The 22,136-nt window shown below is 42.3% G+C and overlaps 3 protein-coding genes across 3 annotated transcripts; all 3 read right to left on the minus strand.

Moving 5' to 3' along the window:
- Positions 1-896: 896 nt before the first annotated feature.
- LOC104430981 (1-aminocyclopropane-1-carboxylate oxidase homolog 1-like) lies at positions 897-10,747 on the minus strand. The gene is made up of 3 exons (XM_039304844.1): positions 10,131-10,747; positions 1,510-1,831; positions 897-1,401 (listed from the first exon to the last, which is right to left on the minus strand). The coding sequence occupies exons 1-3, from the start codon at positions 10,679-10,681 to the stop codon at positions 1,132-1,134; spliced, it is 1,143 nt and encodes a 380-aa protein (XP_039160778.1). The 5' UTR covers positions 10,682-10,747; the 3' UTR covers positions 897-1,131.
- LOC104426592 (1-aminocyclopropane-1-carboxylate oxidase homolog 1) lies at positions 8,913-9,563 on the minus strand. Its single transcript, XM_010039697.3, has 2 exons — positions 9,526-9,563; positions 8,913-9,417 (listed from the first exon to the last, which is right to left on the minus strand). The coding sequence occupies exons 1-2, from the start codon at positions 9,529-9,531 to the stop codon at positions 9,148-9,150; spliced, it is 276 nt and encodes a 91-aa protein (XP_010037999.2). The 5' UTR covers positions 9,532-9,563; the 3' UTR covers positions 8,913-9,147.
- Positions 10,748-11,247: 500 nt separating the features above from the next.
- LOC104426591 (LRR receptor kinase SERK2) lies at positions 11,248-15,404 on the minus strand. Its single transcript, XM_010039696.3, is given in 5 exon segments — positions 11,248-12,002; positions 12,813-13,682; positions 13,776-14,036; positions 14,477-14,557; positions 14,560-15,404. Coding segments are annotated over 5 exon segments (2,070 nt in total). The 5' UTR covers positions 14,936-15,404; the 3' UTR covers positions 11,248-11,520.
- Between the last annotated feature and the right edge of the window lie 6,732 nt (positions 15,405-22,136).

Genomic DNA, 22,136 nt, shown 5'->3' on the forward strand with positions numbered 1-22,136 from the left:
AATTTGGATAAATGTGTTTCTGGTATTGTTTAAATGTGCATAACTGATACTCAATCTACTTAAAAGAGATTTATACTACTCAATAAGCGGTAATTTGCTCAGATAATTCATCTTAGTTCTTTTTTAGGTTTTACAACTAGTAGCAAATAAAAAGAGAGTGGAATCAGTGAGGGAATTTGGGAGTTCAAGTTTGGTATGACTTAAGATAGAATGCTATTTGTCAAGTTTAGTGTAGAAGTCACTAGAGATGCACTTATTCTTTTTTGTAGACTTTAGAACTATGATCATGTATCTAACTTGATATTGTATCATATGTACATATATATATATATATATATATATATATATATATATATTATTTTCATAATAGATTTGATTTTGTATATGAGGCTCCATGATTTTCTCTATACATGAAGATTTAGGGTGTGACCAATAAGGGATGGTGTGAGCGACCAAATTGCCCAAACACTGAAAGGAGAGCTCTCAAGTCAAATGAAACATTAATTTTGGGCATCTTATCATAATAGTTAGTTTCATGATATATGGAGATCGACCTTCAAGGTTGGCATGGCAAGTAATGTGTCATGTCACAAGCGGACTTTGTATAAGTGAATCATATTTGAGCCGAACTTGACAAGAACTTTTGAGTAAAACATAAAATTGTTATAGCAAACTCCAAAGCCAACATGATTTGATAAGTTTTGTTACTTTTCTTTTTCTTTTCTTTTAAAATTGAAAGCAATTTTTCATTGCAATGAAACAATATGGAAAGCAATGAGACAGCATGAGGCGAGCGATCGAATATGATGCCACAGCATGATTTAACAGTCCTAAATGTGTTGCCATGATCGCCACGTCAACTTAGAGACCTCTCATGGCTATGAGATTTGAAGAGATGATGAAACTCGCGATAAATTTAGGGGAAAGAGATTCAAATGCTTTCACAGAGACTGAAGGAGCATGCCATCATATTTTGGCAATTTCTTGTTTCAGTCTCGATCAAATCAAAGTAGATTCTGATTATTCTTTTCGAGGTGTGGTCCTATCGCTACATTCAATGAAAAGACAGCCATCGGATTTCATGTGAAGGCCGACACCTTCTTCAAAGATTTTTGTTGCATTTTCTACTCTCTACTTGGGCTCGCTTACTCTGAAATGAGGAAGCACAGATTCGCCATTGAGGCCATTGCCACTGGAGAGGTAATACCCAAAATACTCTGTGAAAGAGGTCTCCCTGTACATGGGCGGATTGTTCTCGTCGAGAAGCTCCTTTATCGGCCCGTACGGCTTCGACTTACGCGTCTCCCCTGGGAAGAGGAAGCACAAGACTGAGACCCGGGGCCCAGCCCGCCTGGCAAGGACCCGGTGCTCCACACTCTTGAACTTGTCGTTGCTAACAAGCTGCAATCAACAAGATCGGGGAGAACGAAAGTCATTCTTGGACTCGAAGATAACTCGATATTAATCGACCTGGAAACATAGGCAACAGGATGTGAATGATCTTTGTACCTGCATGAAGTCTCCAATGATGACTAGGATGGCTCCAGGCACCGGGGAGACATCGACCCACTGGTTCTGGTGCCGGACTTGGAGGCCACCATTGTGGTTTTGCAGGAGAAGAGTGAGATATGTGGCATCTGAGTGATTGATTGTGCCCAGAGTCAGCTCTGGCTCAGGGCAAGTTGGGTAATAATGGCTTACTATTCTCTTGGAGTCCATGCATTCAATGTCACCAAGATAGCCTGAATCGAGCCCCAGTGCCTCTGATAGTAGTTCAGACAGAGATCCCTTCAATTTTTCCACGTGTTTTTCGTACTCAAAAACCGTTTCTCTGCAAAGGAGGGAAAGAAAACGTCCTGTGGTAAAGAATACATGAACCTATGCAAATAGAGAAGGGAAAGTTATAAATGGATGAAAGAGGTGTGAAGAATCGAACTTGAGATCTATCTCTTGCCCTGATATCATGTTGAAGTTATGCAGAAAACTGTTTTCTTTCCCCTTTAAAGAAAAATAGAAACATGGTATATATTTTTTGAAAATTGTCGAAGTCCTAGGTGAAGGAATAGAGTGTAAATCATGATGACCTGAATAGAAAAGGGACTGCCTCTCGGTCTGGCTCTCCAAACGGGAAATCAAACAGGAGAGTGTCCTTCCAAGTTGCTGCTTTGGACCAAAACAAGTCTCCATTGCTGTAGTACCTAAATTTCCTAGCGTCGTCCCTGGAGTACCACTCTCCCTTCACTCCCTCAGGCTGCTCGTGGAACTGCTTGACAGCTTCCAACACGCCGTCCATCACATCGACCGGGATCCCGTGGTTAATTATCTGGAAGAACCCCACGTCTCCGACGCTCTACGGAGGTCGTCGACCACGTCTCGCCGCAGCTGGGAATCCTGACAGCCCATCATGTCGATGATGGGGACCTTGAGGTCAGTGGCGGACCCCTCTGTGTCAGAGGACAAGTCGCGCAGGTTCTGGGGAGGGTGGATGAAGAGCCTAGGGACCTTGGCCATGCCGGAGTCGATGAGGCCTTTGACGCCGGCTTTGGTCTCGTCGAATTCCTTTGCTTCTTTCGCTCTGTCATAGTGCGGGCCACTACAGGTGATGGATTCTTCAGGACTGGGCAAGATTTGCATCGTTGTAAGGAGAAGCTTTGAAGCCTATTAATCCTAATTGGGAGATATGTCTATCGCATGTTAGATATTAATAGACATATATTAGATAGTAAAATATCTAAATCAAATCAAGATAAGATAATTACCTAATTTTTCACAAGTAATATTGCAAAATTTGAACTCGACAAGAACAAAATTTGAAGCTCGGCACGGTGGTGCTCCTCAGTAAAGGATGACCGTGGGCTCACGGTGAACGAACCTGCAAAAATAAGAACTTCGTAGAATCGACTCGGTTTGGATACGAACAAGAACGGCGGCTAGTGTCGGAAGGTGGGGGGTTCACAACTGAGGTGCAGGAGCGAGTCGTTGAGATCGTCTAAAAATTTCGGCAAGGCTGGGTTCGTCAGTACATGTGCGTAACAGCAAGGTAGCTTGCTGGTTCGCTACTGGGTTGAGTGTTCCTTCAATGGACAGTTAACACCAATGACACCAAGGCCTTGTAGGCATGGACACGAGGCAAGTCACGGGCTGCTCTCCAGATGGTGGACTTATCCCTTCAAGGCCTCACCTTTATTAATCTCTTCAAGAAATTTGGATACGTGAGGATCTTGAATTCGTGAAGGTCTGTGAGCGGTCCTTCGAACCGGGAGCTTGCCGATGTTACAGGTGTCGTGATCTGTTGTAGCGAACAGCAATCGGCAGGAGGAACAACAGTGAATGGCAACCCAAGCCCGGAATCAGCAGAGGACAGCTGCAGCAGTGAAGGGTCTCCGATGTGGGGATGCCGCGGAGGTCACCGGAAATCGTCTGGGCAACTGCTGGCTGGTCGAGAAGCGCTTTAGGTCGCCAACTGGAATTCGTCGACAAGCATCTAGGTGAAGTGCTGCACGGCGGGGAAGGCTGAACTTGATGGTTCAGGCGGCGCAAGGAAAGAGTGGCACCGTTTGTGGCAGAGGAGGCACGCCCTGGGGTGGAAAACAGCCCTCTCTCTCTAGTGCTGTCTTTTCGTGCAAAAGCTTTCAAGCAACTCTCGTCTTTTTCTCTCTCAGTTTTGTCTTTAATTGTGACCATGTATTCAACGTGTGGCCCATATTGAATCGCATGGTTCACTCCTGCACGTGAAAACAGAAGCGTTTCCGATTTCTCTTTCCCGTTTGTCTTCATACCACAGAGAAATAATCTTGATTTGCTATTTTGTTCTCGATCTTCCACGCCCACGTGCTGCTACGAATCTTCATGAACGATCTCCTTTTGACCAAGAATATCTCCGTTAATATATATCAAGTTCACTTTTACATGTGAGAAAGCTTTTTTTTCTTTGGACACATATATCTCTTCCTTCCCTTTTGCTTGGCCGAATATTACCTCACTTGCAATCAGATCTTTTCCTTTCGAAGTCAGTGCAATATTCTCTTGATGATGCAATATCCTCTTCATATCATATGAGCTCCAGCCATCATGTGAAAGGCATAAGTGATTCTCATACATGGACTTAGTCGAATTCATGGGTCTACCATCAATCCAACGTAAATGCGATTAAAATACTCCTAAAATTATATGTCATGCAATTTAATTATAATATTTTTGTTTAGGGATTAAAAATTAATCCCTAATTTTTAATGCGATAAAAAACTAATCGCAGATTGCCAAAATTCAGATGTCAACAAGTCAATTAAAGTATTCAATTTGTGCAAATACTGATGACAATGTCCTAGACCATAAAATAAGGTGAGTATTATTTTGTTCTTGAGCATTCTAAACGTCCATTGACTATGTATCAGCAACGGAAAAACAAATCGCCTCGATTAACCAGCAATTAAATATGCTAGCAGATCCACCGCAGGGCTAATGCAATGCAACCTCGGCAACGAGGCTAGTTACCGGCGTTGGGAGTGAACGGCCATTTTCACCTACACAACCGCAGCACGCAACGAGAAATATCGAGAATTTAATTCCGAAATGAACCTACTCCTAAAGAAAATATTTTGAAAAGCAATCATACATGCGTGAATTAAAGTCATTCATCCCTACCAGGCTTGAACATACACAAGAAAGCACAGCCTTAAGGCAAAGGACCAAATCAAAAAGATGGGTGCATTTGGGAGAACTTTTGAAAAAAGTCTTTAAGAAAATGTAAAAGCCCTTGAGTTAAATGAGTTTTTCAAAATGCAAAATGTGTTTGGTAAATTTATTTGTGAAAGTCCATTATGAAGTATCTTTGAGCAAAATAATGTTTTGGTAAATTAAATTTGCAAAAGACTTTTGTTATTAAAAAAAAAAAAAAAAAGGAGAGTTGGCCGGGCAAGGGCTTCGCTTCGCTGGTTACCATCGGCCAAGGGCTTCACCGGTTATCGCCGGCCAAGAGCTAATAGTTGCCGAAAAAGGGTAGGCGGTCCGGCGAGGGGGAGGTGGTGCGGTGAAGGGCAGCGTCCGGCTAGGGTCACCGTGCGGAGGACACGGCGCAGCGAGGGTCATGGCGACTCGGATCTCACGAATCATGGCGACCCTCACCAAAAGATTGCGTGACTTGCCACGCCGCGACCTCCATGTAGAGGTCGCCAGTGTCGCTCGATCTAATCACAGCAACCCAGATCGCGACCAACTTGCGAGATCTAGGTTGCCATGACCCTCGCCGCCCTGTTGCACGACCCACCACGTTGCAGAGGTCGCCAGTGACCTAGGCGAGGTCGTGGGTCACTTGGGTCGCAGCAACCTCCGGCGACCTCCGCGACCCAAGCGCGGCAAGGTCACACCACTTAGATCTGGGTTGCGCAATTGGTCGGTGACGATCGCCGAGGTGCCGTGACCACGCCGGCCGACATCTAAGAATCTAACAAAGAAGAAGATGAATAGTGCACTGACCATTCTAAGGGTGTGTTTGGAATCAACTTTACAAGGGGCTTTGGGCTCCTAATACCTGGGCTAAAGCTGGGGTGTTTGGGAACAGCTTTAGAATTCCCATTAGGCCAAAGCTAGCCTTCTCAATTTGAAAGCCCAAGGCAGGTGAAGGGGTGCCTTGGGTTTTCTTTCTTGGCATACAAGTGACACTGTTCACTTTTTTTTTTTTATTTTCTTCCAAAACTATCCTCGGCTACTCTCAATTTTTCCGGTTTTGCCCTCGTCATTGTACTGTTCATCTTCTTCTCCATTGAAGGCCGACGACGTGTTCCTCGAAGCAGTGAGCGGCCGCCGACAGCTCGGCATGGTCGCGGTGGCCCAAGCAACCGTCGCCGGGGAGTGGTGCAACCGCCGCCCTATCCGGTCGCGGCCATCGCCGTGGGTCACAGCGAGGTTTGGGTCGCCGACCTCGCGCGACCCAAATCCGAGGACGGCGAGGTCCTCCGCGACCTCGCTCCCGAGATCTTGGTTGCAACGGTTGCCGGAGGTCGCGCGACCTTGCCGCGACCTAGATCCGGGGCGGCGAGGTCGCGCGACCCCGCCGCGTCCCCGCATCCGAGGGGCGGAGGTCGCGCGACCCGCCGCGACCCGGATCCGGGGCCGCAAGGTCGCGGGGACCTTCGCCGCCCCTGCATCTAGGTCACGATGGTCTTTAGTGGTCGCCCGACGTCCGGCGACCCTCCCGATGGTCTTCGGTGGTCGCCGACGTCCGGCGACCCTCCTGGTGGTCTTCGGTGGTCGCTCGACGTCCGCGACCCTCGCGAGAGGTCTTCAATGGACGTCTAGCGGCCACCGCCCTGCCGGTCTTTCTTTTTTTTTTTTTCTTTTGAAATTTTTTTATCATCAAAGCCCTTTGTAAATGTGATTCACCCAAACACCATTTTACTCAAATGTACTTCAAATGGGCTTTCAAACTATAATTTACCAAACACACTTTGCATTTTGGAAAATACCTTTTAACTCAAAAGACTTTGTATTTTCCTAAAGACTTTCCCCCAAAGACTTCCCAAACGCATCCTAAAAATGCTGAAAGCCCAAGGCAACCTAGGACCTGTCTTGGGCTTTCAGCCTTTGGAAGGCCAGCAATCATTCCTTCAAGGTGAGTTTCAAAAATGTTTCCAAACACCCAATATTTGCTCAAATGGGCTTTGGATGCCCAAAGATACTTGGGAAACCTGGTCCCAAATGCTGCCGATGTCAAAGCCGGTAGGTTACAACATTAGTGGCAGCGCAGGGAGCTTTTGAAACAGCTCCCGGAACATTTACTCCAATAAGGCCTCACAATCAGAGACAGCTGCTACAGTTACTCAGCTCGTGAATCACGGCGTCCATGGATGGCCTGTCATAAGGAAACTCGTTGGTGCAGAGCGAGGCGATTTTTACAAGTTTAGCCGCCTCGTACTCGAAGAACCTTCCATGGATATTCCCATCAATGAATTCTTGGAATCTGCACGATTCAACAGCCAGACGCATGGAGTGATCTATTTTCTGCTTCCCCGACAAGATCTGGAACACGATCATTCCAAACGCGTAGACATCACTCTTCTCCGTGAACCGGCCCGTGGACGTGTACTCGGGCGCTAGGTAGCCCATGGCAGCGCTAGCTTTAGAGCAACGAGAACACAACATCATTTGTCAGGAGCCTGTGGAGACCAGATTGGTAGAGCAACGGATTGAATCGCTGGTCTATGAGCACCTTGGCTGCTGAGATGTTTTGGTGAAGGAGGGGGGCCTTGTTTGGTTTGTGAGCGTGCAAATAGGCAATACCTGTTTCGTAGGATTATTTGAAAATCAACAAAATCAGAGGTGCAACTTGCAAGTAGAAGACAATCAAAATCAGTTGATCCCCAATTCAAAGAAAGATAAACAATTAAATTAGATGCCACAATATGCTATTTGAGCACCACCACCATTGCCCATATTGGTACATGACAGAGCAGTGACCTGGCAAAATTTAAAATGCAGCAAATTCAACAATGGCAGGTTACATCAAATGATGGGGATCCTGGCCCACCTAAATCTGTTCCTCCACAATGAATTGGTAATGCTATTATTAATTTTGTGGCCTTCTAGATGGTTACTGCTCACTAGCAGTCCAAAGCACTGTCAATGATGCATCAGAAGAAATTAGAACTAGAGGTATTGCTTTGAAGGTTCTTACTTGCTTATATACATACAGGTATATATTGATTTGCGAACTTGATCTATAAAACTGAAATTTGAAATAATTTTATGATTGGTTGGAAGAGTGTGCTAATGGTTTCAAGCCCTTGGCACTATGACCTAAAACAATTGAAAGGAGTTTTCAGTGTGTATAATATTCTCTGGGCATCTTACTTGGGCCAAACCATCGGCTGATATAGATGAAGACATATACCAAGGGGCATCTTGGTAGACCTTGTCCCAGGGCGTTAAGTGTAGTTATAGTTTGATATTGAGCACATGATTGACCAATGAGTTAGACCACTGATATTTATTATGATATTATTGATTGAATGAGAATATATTAAATGTATAAAGTTATATTAAACTGGTATAACTAATCTTTAATGTATATTACATGCTGAATTTGGATAAATGTGTTGCTGGTATTGTTTAAATGTGCATAACCGATACTCAATCTACTTAAAAGAGATTTATACTACTCAATCGGCGATGATTTGCTCGGATCCTTCATCTCAATTCTTTTTTAGGTTTTAACGACTAGTAGCAAATAGAAAGAGAGTGGAATCAGTGAGGAAATTTGGGAGTTCGAGTTTGGTATGACTTAAGATAGCTGTATACATATGAAATGCTAGTTATCGAGTTTAATATAGAAGTCACTAGAGATGCACTTATTCTTTTTTGTAGACTTTAGAACTATGATCATGTATCTATAATGTTGATTTTGTATATGAGGCTCCATGATTTTCTCCATACATGAAGATTTAGGGTGTGACCAATAAGGGACAATGTGAGTGACCAAATTGCCCAGATACTGAAAGGAGAGCTCTCAAGTCAAATGAAACATTAATTTTGAGCATTTTATCACAATAGTTAGTTTCATGGTATATGGAGATCGACCTTCAAGGTTGGCATGGCAAGTAATGTGTCATGTCACAAGCGGACTTTGTATAAGTGAATCATATTCGAGCTGGACTTGACAAGAACTTTCGAGTAAAACTTAAATTTGTTACAGCAAACTCCAAAGCCAACATGATTTGATAAGTTTTGATCCTTTTCTTTTCTTTTAACTGAAAGCAATTTTTTATTGCAATGAAACAATATGGAAAGCAATGAGACAGCACGAGGGGAGCGATTGAATATGATGCCACGGCATGATTTAATGGTCCTAAATGTGCTTCCATTAGAGAGAACGCCACATCAACTTAGAGACCTCTCATGGATATGAGATTTGAAGAGATGATGAAACTAGTGATAAATTTAGGGGAAAGAGATTCAAATGCTTTCACAGCCTGAAGGAGCATGCCATCATATTTTGGCCATTTCTTGTTTCAGTCTCGATCAGATCAAAGTAGATTCTGATTATTCTTTTCTAGGTGTGGTCCTATCGCTACATTCAATGAAAATACAGAGCCATCGGATTCCATGGGAAGGCCGACACCTTCTTCAAAGATTTTTGCTGCATTTTGTACTCTACTTGGGCTCGCTCACTCTGAAATGAGGAAGCACAGATTCACCATTCAGGCCATTGCCACTGGAGAGGTAAAACCCAAAATACTCCGTGAAAGTGGTCTCTCTGTACATGGGTGGATTGTCCTCATCGAGAAGCTCCTTTATTGGCCCATACGGCTTTGACATCTGTGTCTCTCCTGGTACGAGGAAGCATGCGACTGACACCCGGGGCCCGGCCTTCCTGGCAAGGACCCGGTGCTCCACGCTCTTGAACTTGTCGTTGCTAACAAGCTGCAATCAACAAGATCAGGGAAAACGAAAGTCATTCTTCAACTCGAAGATAACTCGACGTTAATCCACCCAGAAACGTAGGCAACAAGATGTGAATGATCTTTGTACCTGCATGAGGTCTCCAATGTTGGCTAGGATGGCTCCAGGCAGATGTAGAAGGGGACACAAGTGTTGATGATCGAGGTCACCCACTGGTCCTGCTGCCAGCAATGCAGGAGGAGGACTTGGAATGGTGGTTTTGCAGGAGAAGAGTGAGATATGTGGCATCCGAGTGATTGATTGTGCCCAGAGTCAGCTCTGGCTGAGGGCAAGTTGGGTAGTAATGGCTTACTATTCTCTTGGAGTCCATGCATTCAATGTCACCAAGATAGCCTGAATCGAGCCCCAGTGCCTCTGATAGTAGTTCAGACAGAGATCTCTTCAATTTTTCCACGTGTTTTTCGTACTCAAAAACCGGCTCTCTGCAAAGGAGGGAAAGTAAACATCGCGTGGTAAAGAATACATGAACCTATGCAAATAGAGAAGGGAAAGTTATAAATGGATGAAAGAGGTGTGAAGAATCGAACTTGAGATCTATCTCTTGCCCTGATATCATGTTGAAGTTATGCAGAAAACTGTTTTCTTTCCCCTTTAAAGTAAAAAAGAAACACGGTATATATTTTTCGAAATTGTCGAAGTCCTGGGTGAAGGAATAGAGTGTAAATCATGATGACCTGAATAGAAGAGGGACTGCCTCTCGGTCTGGCTCTCCAAACGGGAAATCAAACAGGAGAGTGTCCTTCCAAGTTGCTACTTTGGACAAAAACAAGTCTCCATTGCTGTAGTACCTAAATTTCCTAGCGTCGTCCCTGGAGTACCACTCTCCCTTCACTCCCTCAGGCTGCTCGTGGAACTGCTTGACAGCTTCCAACACGCTGTCCATCACATCGACCGGGATCCCGTGGTTAATTATCTGGAAGAACCCCCACGTCTCCGACGCTCTACGGAGGTCGTCGACCACGTCTCGCCGCAGCCGGGAATCCTGACAGCCCATCATGTCGATGATGGGGACCTTAAGGTCAGTGGCGGACCCCTCTGTGTCAGAGGACACGTCGCGCAGGTTCTGGGGAGGGTGGATGAAGAGCCTAGGGACCTTGGCCATGCCGGAGTCGATGAGGCCTTTGACGCCGGCTTTGGTCTCGTCGAATTCCTTTGCTTCTTTCGCTCTGTCATAGTGCGGGCCACTACAGGTGATGGATTCTCCAGGACTGGGCAAGGTTTGCATCTTTGTAAGGAGAAGCTTTGAAGCCTATTAAGGATTCTCCAGAACGAAAGTAGATCTCTCCTTCTTTCCTTCTCTCTTTCCCTTTTATCTCCTCCTTTTTCTTTTTTCTTTTTTCTTTCTTTTCTCTCTCTCTCTGCTGAAGCTTCCACCTTTTTCCTCTACATTGACTTTTCAACCCCTTATTTTACATGCCAAGTCGCCGTCCGATCACGTCAGATCCCTATAGCGATCACACGTCTAGATTAGAGTTAAAGTCAATTGAAGTATCCAATTTGTGCAAATACTGATGACAATGTCCTAGACCATAAAATAAGGGGAGTGTTATTTTACTCTTGAACATTCTAAACATCCATTGACTATGTATCAGCAACGGAAAAACAAATCGCCTCGATTAACCAGCAATTAAAGATGCCAGCAGATCCACCAATGGAAAAACAAATCGCCTCAATTAACCAGCAATTAAAGATGCCAGGCAGGGCTAATGCAATGCGACCACGGCAACAAGGCTAGTTACCGGCGTTGGAAGTCCACGGCCATTTTCACCTACACAACTGTGGCACGCAACGAGAAATATCGAAAATCTAATTCCGAAATGAACCTACTCCTAAAGAAAATATTTTGAAAAGCAATCATACATGCGTGAATTAAAGTCATTCATCCCTACCAGGCTTGAACATACACAAGAAAGCACGGCCCTAAGGCAAAGGCACCAAATCAAAAAGATGTCAAAGCCGGTAGGTTACAACATTAGTGGCAGCGCAGGGAGCTTTTTCAGACCAACTTCTACCATTGACTTTTGCAACAGCTCCCGGAACATTTACTCCAATAAGGCCTCACAATCAGAGACAGCTGCTACAGTTACTCAGCTCGTGAATCACGGCGTCCATGGATGGCCTGTCATAAGGAGACTCGTTGGTGCAGAGCGAGGCGATTTTTGCAAGTTTAGCTGCCTCGTACTCGAAGAACCTTCCATGGATATTCGCATCAATGAATTCTTGGAATCTACACGATTCAGCAGCCAGACGCATGGAGTGATCTACTTTCTGCTTCCCCGACAAGATCTGGAACACAATCATTCCAAATGCGTAGACATCACTCTTCTCTGTGAACCGGCCCGTGGACATGTACTCAGGCGCTAGGTAGCCCATGGCAGCGCTAGCTTTGAGCAACGAGAACACAACATCATTTGTCAGAAGCCTGTGGAGACCAGATTGGTAGAGCAACGGATTGAATCGCTGGTCTATGAGCACCTTGGCTGCTGAGATGTTTTGGTGAAGGAGGGGAGCCTTGTTTGGTTTGTGAGCGTGCAAATAGGCAATACCTGTTTCGTAGGATTATTTGAAAATCAACAAAATCAGAGGTGCAACTTGCAAGTAGAAGACAATCGAGATCAGTTGATCCCCAATTCAAAGAAAGGTAAACAATTAAATTAGATGCCACAATATGCTATTTGAGCACCATTATCATTGCCCATATTAGTACATGACAGAGCAGTGACCTGGCAAAATTTAAAAAGCAGCAAATTCAACAATGGCAGGTTTCATCAAATGATGGGGATCCTGGACCACCTAAATCTGTTCCGCCATAATGATTTGGTAATGCTATTATTAATTTTGTGGCCTTCTAGATGGTTACTGTCACCAGCAGTCCAAAGCACTGTCAATGATGCATCAGAAGAAATTAGAACTAGAGGTATTGCTTTGAAGGTTCTTACTTGCATTTAAAAATGCTGACAAGTACATTTAAAGCGCTTATTGAGCTACAATAAATGTCCTTTGGAAATGTAAACAAGTGATTTTTTTTTAATGTTCAAATTTCTTGCCACACGTGGAACCATTACTTCACTCAATTTCAAGATCTTAGAACTACAAGCATTCTCTTTAAGCACCCGCCAACAATAATCTACCAAGGTTACAGATAGCTCTCCAGCATCTGAAAAAGTCCAAAACTCAATTCAAATTCCAAAATCCAACAAAAGCTTTATGCAGAAAGGGCAACTTAGAAGGCAATAGCTTGCAGCAACAAGAGTCATCAAACTTGAGCCTTGGAAAGATTATGGGACGAGGATTTCAATTCATTAGATAGCCATTCATATGAAACAAGAAGGAAATTATCAGACTGCAGCACTGACCTTTAGCGATTCCCTTCACAATCGAAACTCTAGTGGACCACTCAAGAGTGCCACTGTCCCCCTCCTCCAAATCCAAAAAGCTTAGCAGAGTCCCATTCGGAACATAATCATATATCAGGAAGCACTCACCACGGGCTGTTGAGCAGCAGAATCCTCTCAGCCTCACCAGATTTTCATGTCTCAGTGAGGTCAACATATTCAAACCCTTCAAGAACTCTGATTCATCAGCCTTGCAGCTAGTCTTATTGATGCATTTGATGGAGACTACAGAACCGTCTCTCAGGATTCCTCTGTATGTGGTAGAGAAATTACTCTTACCCAACACATTCAACTCCGAGAAATACTGAGTGGCGGATTCAACCTCTTCCAGATTGAATCTGAAGCTCTGGAAAGCTTCTTCAGAAAACTCATTAAAGATCCGAGCATCAGCAAGCGGATCCCATCCGTTGGAATACTCCAGGCTAGCTAAAGGAGAGCCATTTTTCTTATAAGCACTCTTGGGTTGATCAGTGCTCAGATGGCCATCACAAACCTCAGCCGAAAAGCCAAGTTTCTGTTTCCTCCGACGGTAGTGTGTGAACAAAAGGAACCCTATGGCCGACAATGCAACAGTTGCCAAGATTGATCCAATAAGCGCAGAGGGATGCGCTGATTTTGGCAAACTAGAACATTCAGTCAGGTTACATGGTAACACCACATTGGCCGTCTCGGGTATACTTGTGGAGGGTACTGTTGTCGCAGCCCCATAGGGTTGAGGTTGACTAGGCTTTCGACCCTCCAAAGCATTACAAGTCCTTAAAGAGAGGAACCCAGTCCCACACAAGTCGAAGTTGTTTTCGTACAGAAATCCTTCGTTCAGTCTCTTCAGCGCTTTAATATTCAAAAAAGAAACAACAATCAGTTGTGGGATATCCTTATTCCTAAAAGCAAAAGATTGAAGAGAGATCATAGCAGAATAGTTACCAGGAGGTACATTGCCAGAAAGAGTGTTGTTTTGGACATCCAAGACTTCTAGAAGAGGCAGATCGGCTATCTTCATGGGAATCGAGCCAAAGAGGCGATTGAAACTCAAATATAACCTCGTCAACGTCCCCAGGTCACCTAAACTTGCCGGTATTGCGCCAGTGAGCTGATTAGATTGCAGAGCAAGAACACTGAGCTTCTTCAGAGATCCCAGCTTTGTAGGTATACTTCCAGTCAACTGGTTGTAAGAGAGCTGCATAACTACAAGGCAAGGGACAAACTTTAGGACCAATGAAACATGATTTCCAAAAGTAAAATTCTGCAACTTTATGTCCCATTCAGCCTACATCAAACCCTGTGAAGTTGAATCAAAGAACAGAGGAAGCGAATTCCCTAACCGTTAGTCACCATCTGGTTGTTGAAAGCAGAAAGGTTGTAGCTTTACGTTTCTGTTTCAACCTTTTTCACTCTCTTGACTTGACCCAGATGGACTTACTCAGATAGAACGAATTTTTCAATCAAATTTTCTTGGCAAACCAGAAAACACTGGAGACAGGTTTCTTAGACAGGTTTCTTTACACACCGAAAACTTAAAAATGAACAAAATGCATGAACATCGAAGCAAAATAATCTCCAAAAGAAACGAGAAAGTCTCAAAATTTTCAACATGCATCTCAAACAAAACCAAGAAAAGGACTAACCTTGCAAGCTTGCGATGTCAGCCATCTCGGGAGGAATCTGGCCGGAGAGATTGTTCATGTTCAGATACAAGTCGCTGAGCGCGCCAAGTTGCCGAGCTCTCGCGGAATCTCTCCGCACAGGGAGTTGTAGTGAAGGTAAAGGCCAGTCAAGTGGGTGAGCCCAGCAATGGCCGGAGAGAGCCTCCCGGTGAGCCGTCTCCCCTGCAGCGAAACGTTGGCGACGCGGCCCTCGTCGTCGCAGCAGACGCCTTGGAAGGACCCGTCGCAAGGATCGCCATCGACGGTCCACGAGGAAAGATACCTGCTTTCCGGGTCTAGGCTGGCTTTCATGTCCATGAGAGCTCTCAGCTCCGCGCTCGTTGCTGCGGAGACAAGCACGTCGCTTCGGCTGGCGAAGAAGATGAAGACCCAGAGGAGGAAGAAGAAGAGACACTGCGAGCGCAAGGAAGCGAAACCCATCTCTCTCTCCCTCTCCGTCTCTCTCTCTCTCTCTCTCGGACAAGAAGAGAAGGTGGTGACTGGTGTGGACCGGGACACTCAGTGATGTTTTTCAGGTTTCCTTAAATTTGTTTTTTTGCTCTCTCTTTTTTGGCTCGTTTTGCAGCGTGAAGAAACATAAAAAATATCGAAAATTTCGAGAACAGGAAGGGAAAGAATTGCTTCGGAACTTGGGACGCCGGGTGGGATGTTAGAAGAAGATCGGTTGACTTCTCTTTTTCAAATGAGCGTCCGAGGCTGGCTGCAGGTTCGCTCGCAGCACCCTGTCACCCCGGTTTCCTGCTCCGTATTTTTACAAGACAGGCGACGATGCTCTCGTCTTTAATTTCGGCAGACGAGTGTCTTTCAACATATTTACCACCTTCGAAAAGTACCTCGATGACATTTATTCGTTTACGATCCAACATCTACCTAATTCAAAGCTAGCAACTTCATCGATCTCGATAGTCCAAAGTATGACCGAGCAAAACATAAAGCCGATTATGCGCGGCTCCCTCGGAATCCATTTTAAGTCCTACTTAGGATTATGTTTTTTTTGCCATTCGATCTGATTGGCACCTCAGCTCATTATTGTCCGGTTTCAAGTCATGATGGCCTGCCTTTCTGATTAATTGGAAAGGCATAGGATTCCTCACCTAGGGCAGGTGTAAGAAAACATGAGCATGGAGTGGCTATTATTGGTGCCGATTTGACTGAGGACATTATTGATTGTGCAGGGTAAATTGTTTTCCAGACATTTTTTTATTTTTTTTTTGAACGAGTTTTCCAGACATTTTGATTGCTCAGGTTGGTCATTTTGGCTTTTGCCGGAGGGAAAATGATCCCCGGACAGACCAGGGCAGTTTGGAAGGTGGGATCACGAGGAAGCTGTACAAGCTGTACAAGCCCGGTGCGTTTATTCCCTCCCCGCTTTTTAATGGTGGAAAGCGAAATTCAGCGTAAGTGGTAGGCCTTAAATGGCGTCGACATTTCCTATGTTTGTGCATGTTCTCTCTCGCTCTCTTCCTTCGCATCCATGGTCAAGGGGGCAAGTAAACTTACGATCATCTTTTTTTACTTTTCCTTGTCTTGCGATTTTTCACTTTTTAGCGCTCCCTCGTGGTCGAATGAAAATGAATAAGAGGTTGTGGAATCAGAGGAGCTCTTTCTTCGACCTCCTGCAAACCTAGCCCCGAGTTTCGAATTCAATTAAATGTCGTCTCTGGCTCGAACTTTCATGTTGTCGATTCCTCAAAGCTACTTTTAACACCGAGGAATGATGGACTTGTGCTATGTCACAATTACTTGATTTGATAGAGATGTTGATCCCAATGCATTCGATAGGAGATTGCGCGATTGCTGGTGAATAGTAAACAAATTGAGGATTTAAAATAAAGATGATCATTTGGTTGTTCTTGGATCTAAAATCGAATCTAATGTATTGACCGAACTTGTTCATAGCATAGAATATGTGTGAAGCATTCCAGACAAATTAGGCTAGACATGAGCTTGTACCAAAGTTGAGCAGGTAGAGTTTTCTCAAACAAGACATTGCAAGCCATCAATCTGACATTTAAGCCTCTCGAGTTTATGCAAGCCGAGAAACTCGTCTATCCATCAATGACTTTTAAATAGTTTAAATACCATAAAAAAAAATCATAAACTAGTATATTTGTGACAAATTTATTTCAAATTAATTTTTTAACAATCAAAAATTCCAAACTAATATATTTGTGATAAATTTACTATCCATTAATTTCTATTAAATTAATTTAATACCATTAAAAACACAAACAAATAAACAAATGAAGTGTAAAACTTTAAATTGATACATCGGTAAACTATTATGTATTATCTAACACAATGAATTAACAGTAAAATTTAACAAAAACTAATAAGAGATAAATTTGTCATATGAATAATAATTTGAGATTTTCAATAGTCAAAAAATTAATTTTAAGTAAATTTATCGAAGATATATCAATTTTGAGTTTTTTGTGTTATTATCTCTAAATCGAAATACTTTCAATAACATATAAAATTTGAATTCACTTGGTGTCACAAATTCAAACACCTTAAATAGAACTATTTACGCCTGACATGTAAATACAGTTCGAGCGTTCCGAGGCTTTTTCAAAATTTGAGTGATATTTTCTATCTCATTAATGTCGGAAGGGAAGTAAATTGGAATACTGTTTGTCCCGATGGAACAGGGCAAAAGAATTGAGGCGGAAATGGTTTGAAAAAGCTCTGCAGAAAATGAAGAACCGTCCACTGACGAACTGGCAAAAGGCACCTGTCCTGGTAGCCACGTGGCCACGATTGAGTGGCCACTCACCGTAACCGGGTCAGGCGCGTGTCGATTGTGGCCGCTGGAGATTCCCTCTCGGCATCTCCATTCTCAAAGCATTTTCAAAACCATCGAAAAACAGTGGGAATCAGATAAATCCAAATTGACCCATTTATCGACTGCTTAAATGAGGAATAAACTAATTTTGTTGTAGGTTGCTTTTTCTCCTAACAATTAAGAACTGGTCATTTTAAATCGCACATTATGTTTTTATTATTCATGCTTGTTGAACTTAAATTTATCTAAATCTTTAAATCATTAAAGTATTTTCAAACCCTAAATGTCTAATTACTCTCATCTGAAACTTGAACATTTCTTCAATGATGCAATTGTACTAAGGATTCATATAGTTTAAATCTTACTGTACACTTAATTATATCTTGTGTATTATGATCTTATTATATCTAATGCCATTTGTTTCCCAACATTTCCTCAAATTTTATGCAAGCGTGTTTTAAGAAATAGAGAAGTTAGCATTTTTTTTTTTGAGTTCGTACTATAAAAAATTCTAAACTAGTAACTCATTACACATCTACCTCAAGTTAACTTCTGTCTCACAAATTATCTAAAATTTAATGCATTCTACAACATATTTACTTCAAATTATTTTTTGTTCTATGGATACTCACATCCTAGTACTTGTAACCTAAATTTACTTTCTATTAAAATGTATACGTGTCAGCACATATGGATTTTATACTTTGGATTTGTCATCTTTCGTGTTAGATCCATTTTGCAATCATCTCCTACATGTGTGTTTTAACAGGATATTGAATAGAATGTTAATGAATTATAGATTTAAGTTAGGAGTACCATTTTTTTTTTTTTTTTCTGTCGGTTAGGAGTACCCGTTTGAATTCTTTTTATGAGACAAAAACTAGATTTGGGTAGATGCTTAGTGGGGTACCATTTTTAAATAAAAAAAAAATTGTGAGATAAAAATTAATTTAGAGCAAATGTGTCATTGGCTCAAATTTTAACATTTTTTATTAGACCAAAATCAATCTAGAGTAAATGCATCATGGAAGTACCGATTTGAGACTTTAATGGTATTAACCTTTTAATAACAAAATTAGTATTTTATTTTTACCTTGAATTTGACTCCAATGACTACATCGAGGTTGGGGACCTCGCATGGCTCGAGCAATCACACAAACATCCAAATAAAACAAGGACCACACTGCAATTATTTACTGATGATAATTATTCTTTTCTCTCCTGCCCGAAGACAAGGAATTGGACAATCTTCCTATTTATAATAATTATACCATAATTAGGCGTTAAAAGACGGCCTAGAAAACGAGAAAGAGATATTGGAGCTGCGGTGGTGACTGAGATTTTCTCATCAGTGCTTTTGCTTAAGTTTCACGACTAAACGACACCACGAAATTAGGGTTTCACGTTCCTTCATCCTCAAACGTCTAAAAGAACAAAAGAACCAGTTGGTAAAGCAAAGGACAAAGAGAAAACGTTAATGGAGTTCAAAAGGAAATGATGGGTACAGATCAGAAGAAAGATCACAAGCAGAAGAATTGCTTCTCAAGCAAATTTCATCCACATTTTGACCATGAATACGCCTCAATGATCTTGTCTTTTCTATGCATGCAACTGAAGGAGGATGTGGACTTCTCTGCCTCTCCACTGACAACTCTCTTTTTCTCCTTCTTTAAAGTAATTTTGTTAATTTCTCTGCCTATCCGCTAAGAAAAAAAAAGCCTGTTTTTTATAAATAATTTTGTGAAAAATTTTCAAGGTGTTTTAGCCAAGTCGGTAAAGTAGGATTCATCTAGAGAGAGAGGAGCTATTCGAAGTAGCATACAAGACCTCGAATAACAGAATGCACCTAGGTGGAGTCCACATATGTACTGTTAGTGTTAGGGGAAAAAAAAACACCCTTAATTTGGTTCTCTCTCTTTCTTGGGCTAACAAAAAATAAAAAGATAAATGAGAACCGACATTACCCTAAAAGAGGTTTTGTTGGATGATTGTGTTATTTTACAGTTTGATGCTTTTCATGGGTTTATAGAGATATGGGGCATTGTGATCTTTGTCAGAAACCATCTTTACCGAAAGATCATTAGGAATTTAAATTCATATTAACCCATTTCATATGGACCGTTAAATCATATAGAATTCACGTGACTTAACGATTCACGTGAAAAAGTTAGTTGGAGATGACCCAAATGTTCCTTTTAGACCAGCAGATAAAAAAAAAGGTTTTCTTTTGTGCCAGCGAATTGGATTCCATCTCTGCTTCAAAACTCCTCTTAGGGTTTCCGCCATCCGAGGGATTTTTGGGAGGACTTCAAAAAAGCAAGAGGACAAAGAGAAAGAAAAAATATTACATGAGAAACCCAAAAAAGAAGAGGAAACTGATTCCTAGAGTCCACCACTTTCGAAGCCCCTTTTCTGAAACTCCTTTTGTAGAGAGAGCAAGGCTATGTCCCTGTCCATAGACTTGCCATAAGTGAACCGCTTTTCAAGGTGCCGTTGTTTGCATGCGTCGGCACGTCTTAAATTCCCACCTCTCTCTCTCTCTCTCTTCTCTTGCTTTTTGAAGAATGCACATCGGTCCTCCACCCCAAACGACAGTATGTTTGCCCTCCATGAGCCTAGGTTTTGCCAATGTCCTTGTCGGTTATTTGGTATAGCTGTGGTTAGATTGTAATTGCGCTGTGTTGTGACTGTCCTGTGAAGTTATTGTGACGCTGAGTGTTTGGATTATATGTGCTTTTAGAGTTGGAGTACCTCGAAATTGTGTGAGACTACTTCCTAAAAGCCGTTATAAGAAGTTGTAGCCTTAAAAGTGATGCAATTATAAGAGATCTGCCAAATTCCTTATAAAAGTTACAGCACCCTTTTCACGACTATGGTTGCTTCGGAGAAATTGTACCTGAAAGAAAATCTGATGAAAGAAGGGACACGAGATCAAGCCTTCACAAACTCACCATCAATTTTAATATACCAAATAAATAATATCAATTTTCAGAGATGTAGAGAAATAATGCTAATCATAATTGTCACCGTTTCCATTATTTCAGAGGCACAATTAACAATGCTGGCAGGGTTTATAGTTTATAGGGAAAATTTCAAATAATGCTTAAAATGAGGTCATTTTTCTAATAAATAAATAAATAACTCAAAATATATGTTGTTTCAAATAAAAGTCTAAAGTGAAAAAGTTAGTCTTAAATAAGCATCTAAGCTTATCATGACCAGAATAGTCCAAAACAATATTTGGATGAAAATTTTAAGAAAAATTTATCGGTTTGCTAATATGATCTCCATACGATGCCATGTCAATAAAAATAAAAAATTAAATTAAATCAAGTTATTGGTCATCATTGTCCATTGCCGCCTGGACAGCCAGGAGCATTCATTGTAGCTGCTGGCCATGGCAGCTGCAAGCTTCAAGGTCGGATTTGGCTTCGAAGCTTGCGACCGCCATGGCTGCTCGAGTACTTCTTCCAAACAGTCATCTCATTTTCCTCTCCCTCTCTTCTCGAAGCAAAAAACACACAGAACGCAAATGCAAATGGCCCTTCCATTCCAGTCGCAATGCCTTCATTCCCGGCTCTCATTCCTCTCGCATCGCATCATCAAGACTAAAACTTTCCTCCCCAACAACATTTTTCCCATCATTGCATCGAAAGGTTCAATTCTATGCACAAACGCTTGAAAAGTAGATCTATTTTCTCAAGAAAGAAGTAAAAGTGACCTGAGTCTCCTAGATTTACGAGATTCGTGCTCAATTTAATACCCATTATCGCCTCAAATTTCAAAGTGTCAACCTGTTCATTGCATTTGATACCTGAAGAATTAGTCGGCGAAGATGGGAATGGTGGTGGTTTAGGGCTCTGGGGAGGCTTTAGGTGGCGATGATTAGATGGCCGGACGCGAGGTGGGGTGCGAAAGCTAGGGTTTTGGGTGATTTTGATAGTATGTAGATTGAGTTTGACGTTTGTGGGCGAAATAGAGAGTCGGATCCGACCTTGAAGCTTGGGGCTCACCCTCTGGCCAAGCTTCGGGCTCGAGCAGCCATGGCGGTCGCAAAGCTTCGAAGCCAGATCGGACCTTAAAACTTGCGCAAACACTCCCAGATGTCCAGGTGGTAATGGGGAAGTGACGAATGTGTGCCGGAGGAGTTAGGCTGAGCAATCGTCAGGATGAATATGATGAACAGTAACTTGCGACGAATAGTAACTTGAATTTTAGTTTTTTTAATAATTTTTTTACTGATGTGGCGCCAGGAGAGGGTCGTAATTAGATTTTTTTTTAGCTTTTTTTTCAATTCTTATCTAGATTTTGTTTTGGCCAAAATTGCCCTGTTTCGATTGTTGGGAAAATCAAGTGCTCGCTGGCTACTTAAATTTTTATCAATTGGCAAGCTTAGAGCTTTATTTGAGACTAATTTGGTCTCTTCAGATCCTTATTTAAAACATCCACTTTAATCCTTTTTTTACAAAATAAAATTAAATTACTTCACTTCATACGCTTATTTGAAATTTTACTAGGATTTATTAGAGCCAAGAACACCTTCCACAAGCAAGGGAACTTGTTAGTTGATTTTCCAAATAGGGGTGGGTTAGCATTAGAGTTGCAACAATGTCAACGCTGCTAATCATAACACGTGCCACGCATCCGCAAGATCTGCAATCACCCATGTGCAACCTCAATCCAACAATACTGCACGCTAAAATTTTCCTGGTACTTGACTTTATGGCAATTACTATTTTTGCATGTGACATGAATTTGAAAGATATCTTGGGATTACTTTCATCCTTCTGACTTTATGGCATTTACTATTCTTGCATGTGACATGAATTTAGAAGA

This window comes from Eucalyptus grandis, chromosome 11 (genome assembly GCF_016545825.1).
Source record: "Eucalyptus grandis isolate ANBG69807.140 chromosome 11, ASM1654582v1, whole genome shotgun sequence".
NCBI classification, from domain to species: Eukaryota; Viridiplantae; Streptophyta; class Magnoliopsida; order Myrtales; family Myrtaceae; genus Eucalyptus; species Eucalyptus grandis.

What these genes read in the sequence shown, in the direction of transcription:
- LOC104430981 (XM_039304844.1), bottom strand. Translation starts at nt 10,681, where the DNA reads ATGCAAACCTTGCCCAGTCCTGGAGAATCCATCACCTGTAGTGGCCCG. An exon ending in GCAGTCCCTCTTCTATTCAG is followed by an intron (nt 1,832 to 10,130) that starts GTCATCATGATT and finishes CCTCCTTTGCAG; the next exon opens with AGAAACGGTTTTTGAGTACG. An exon ending in TCATTGGAGACTTCATGCAG is followed by an intron (nt 1,402 to 1,509) that starts GTACAAAGATCA and finishes TGTTGATTGCAG; the next exon opens with CTTGTTAGCAACGACAAGTT.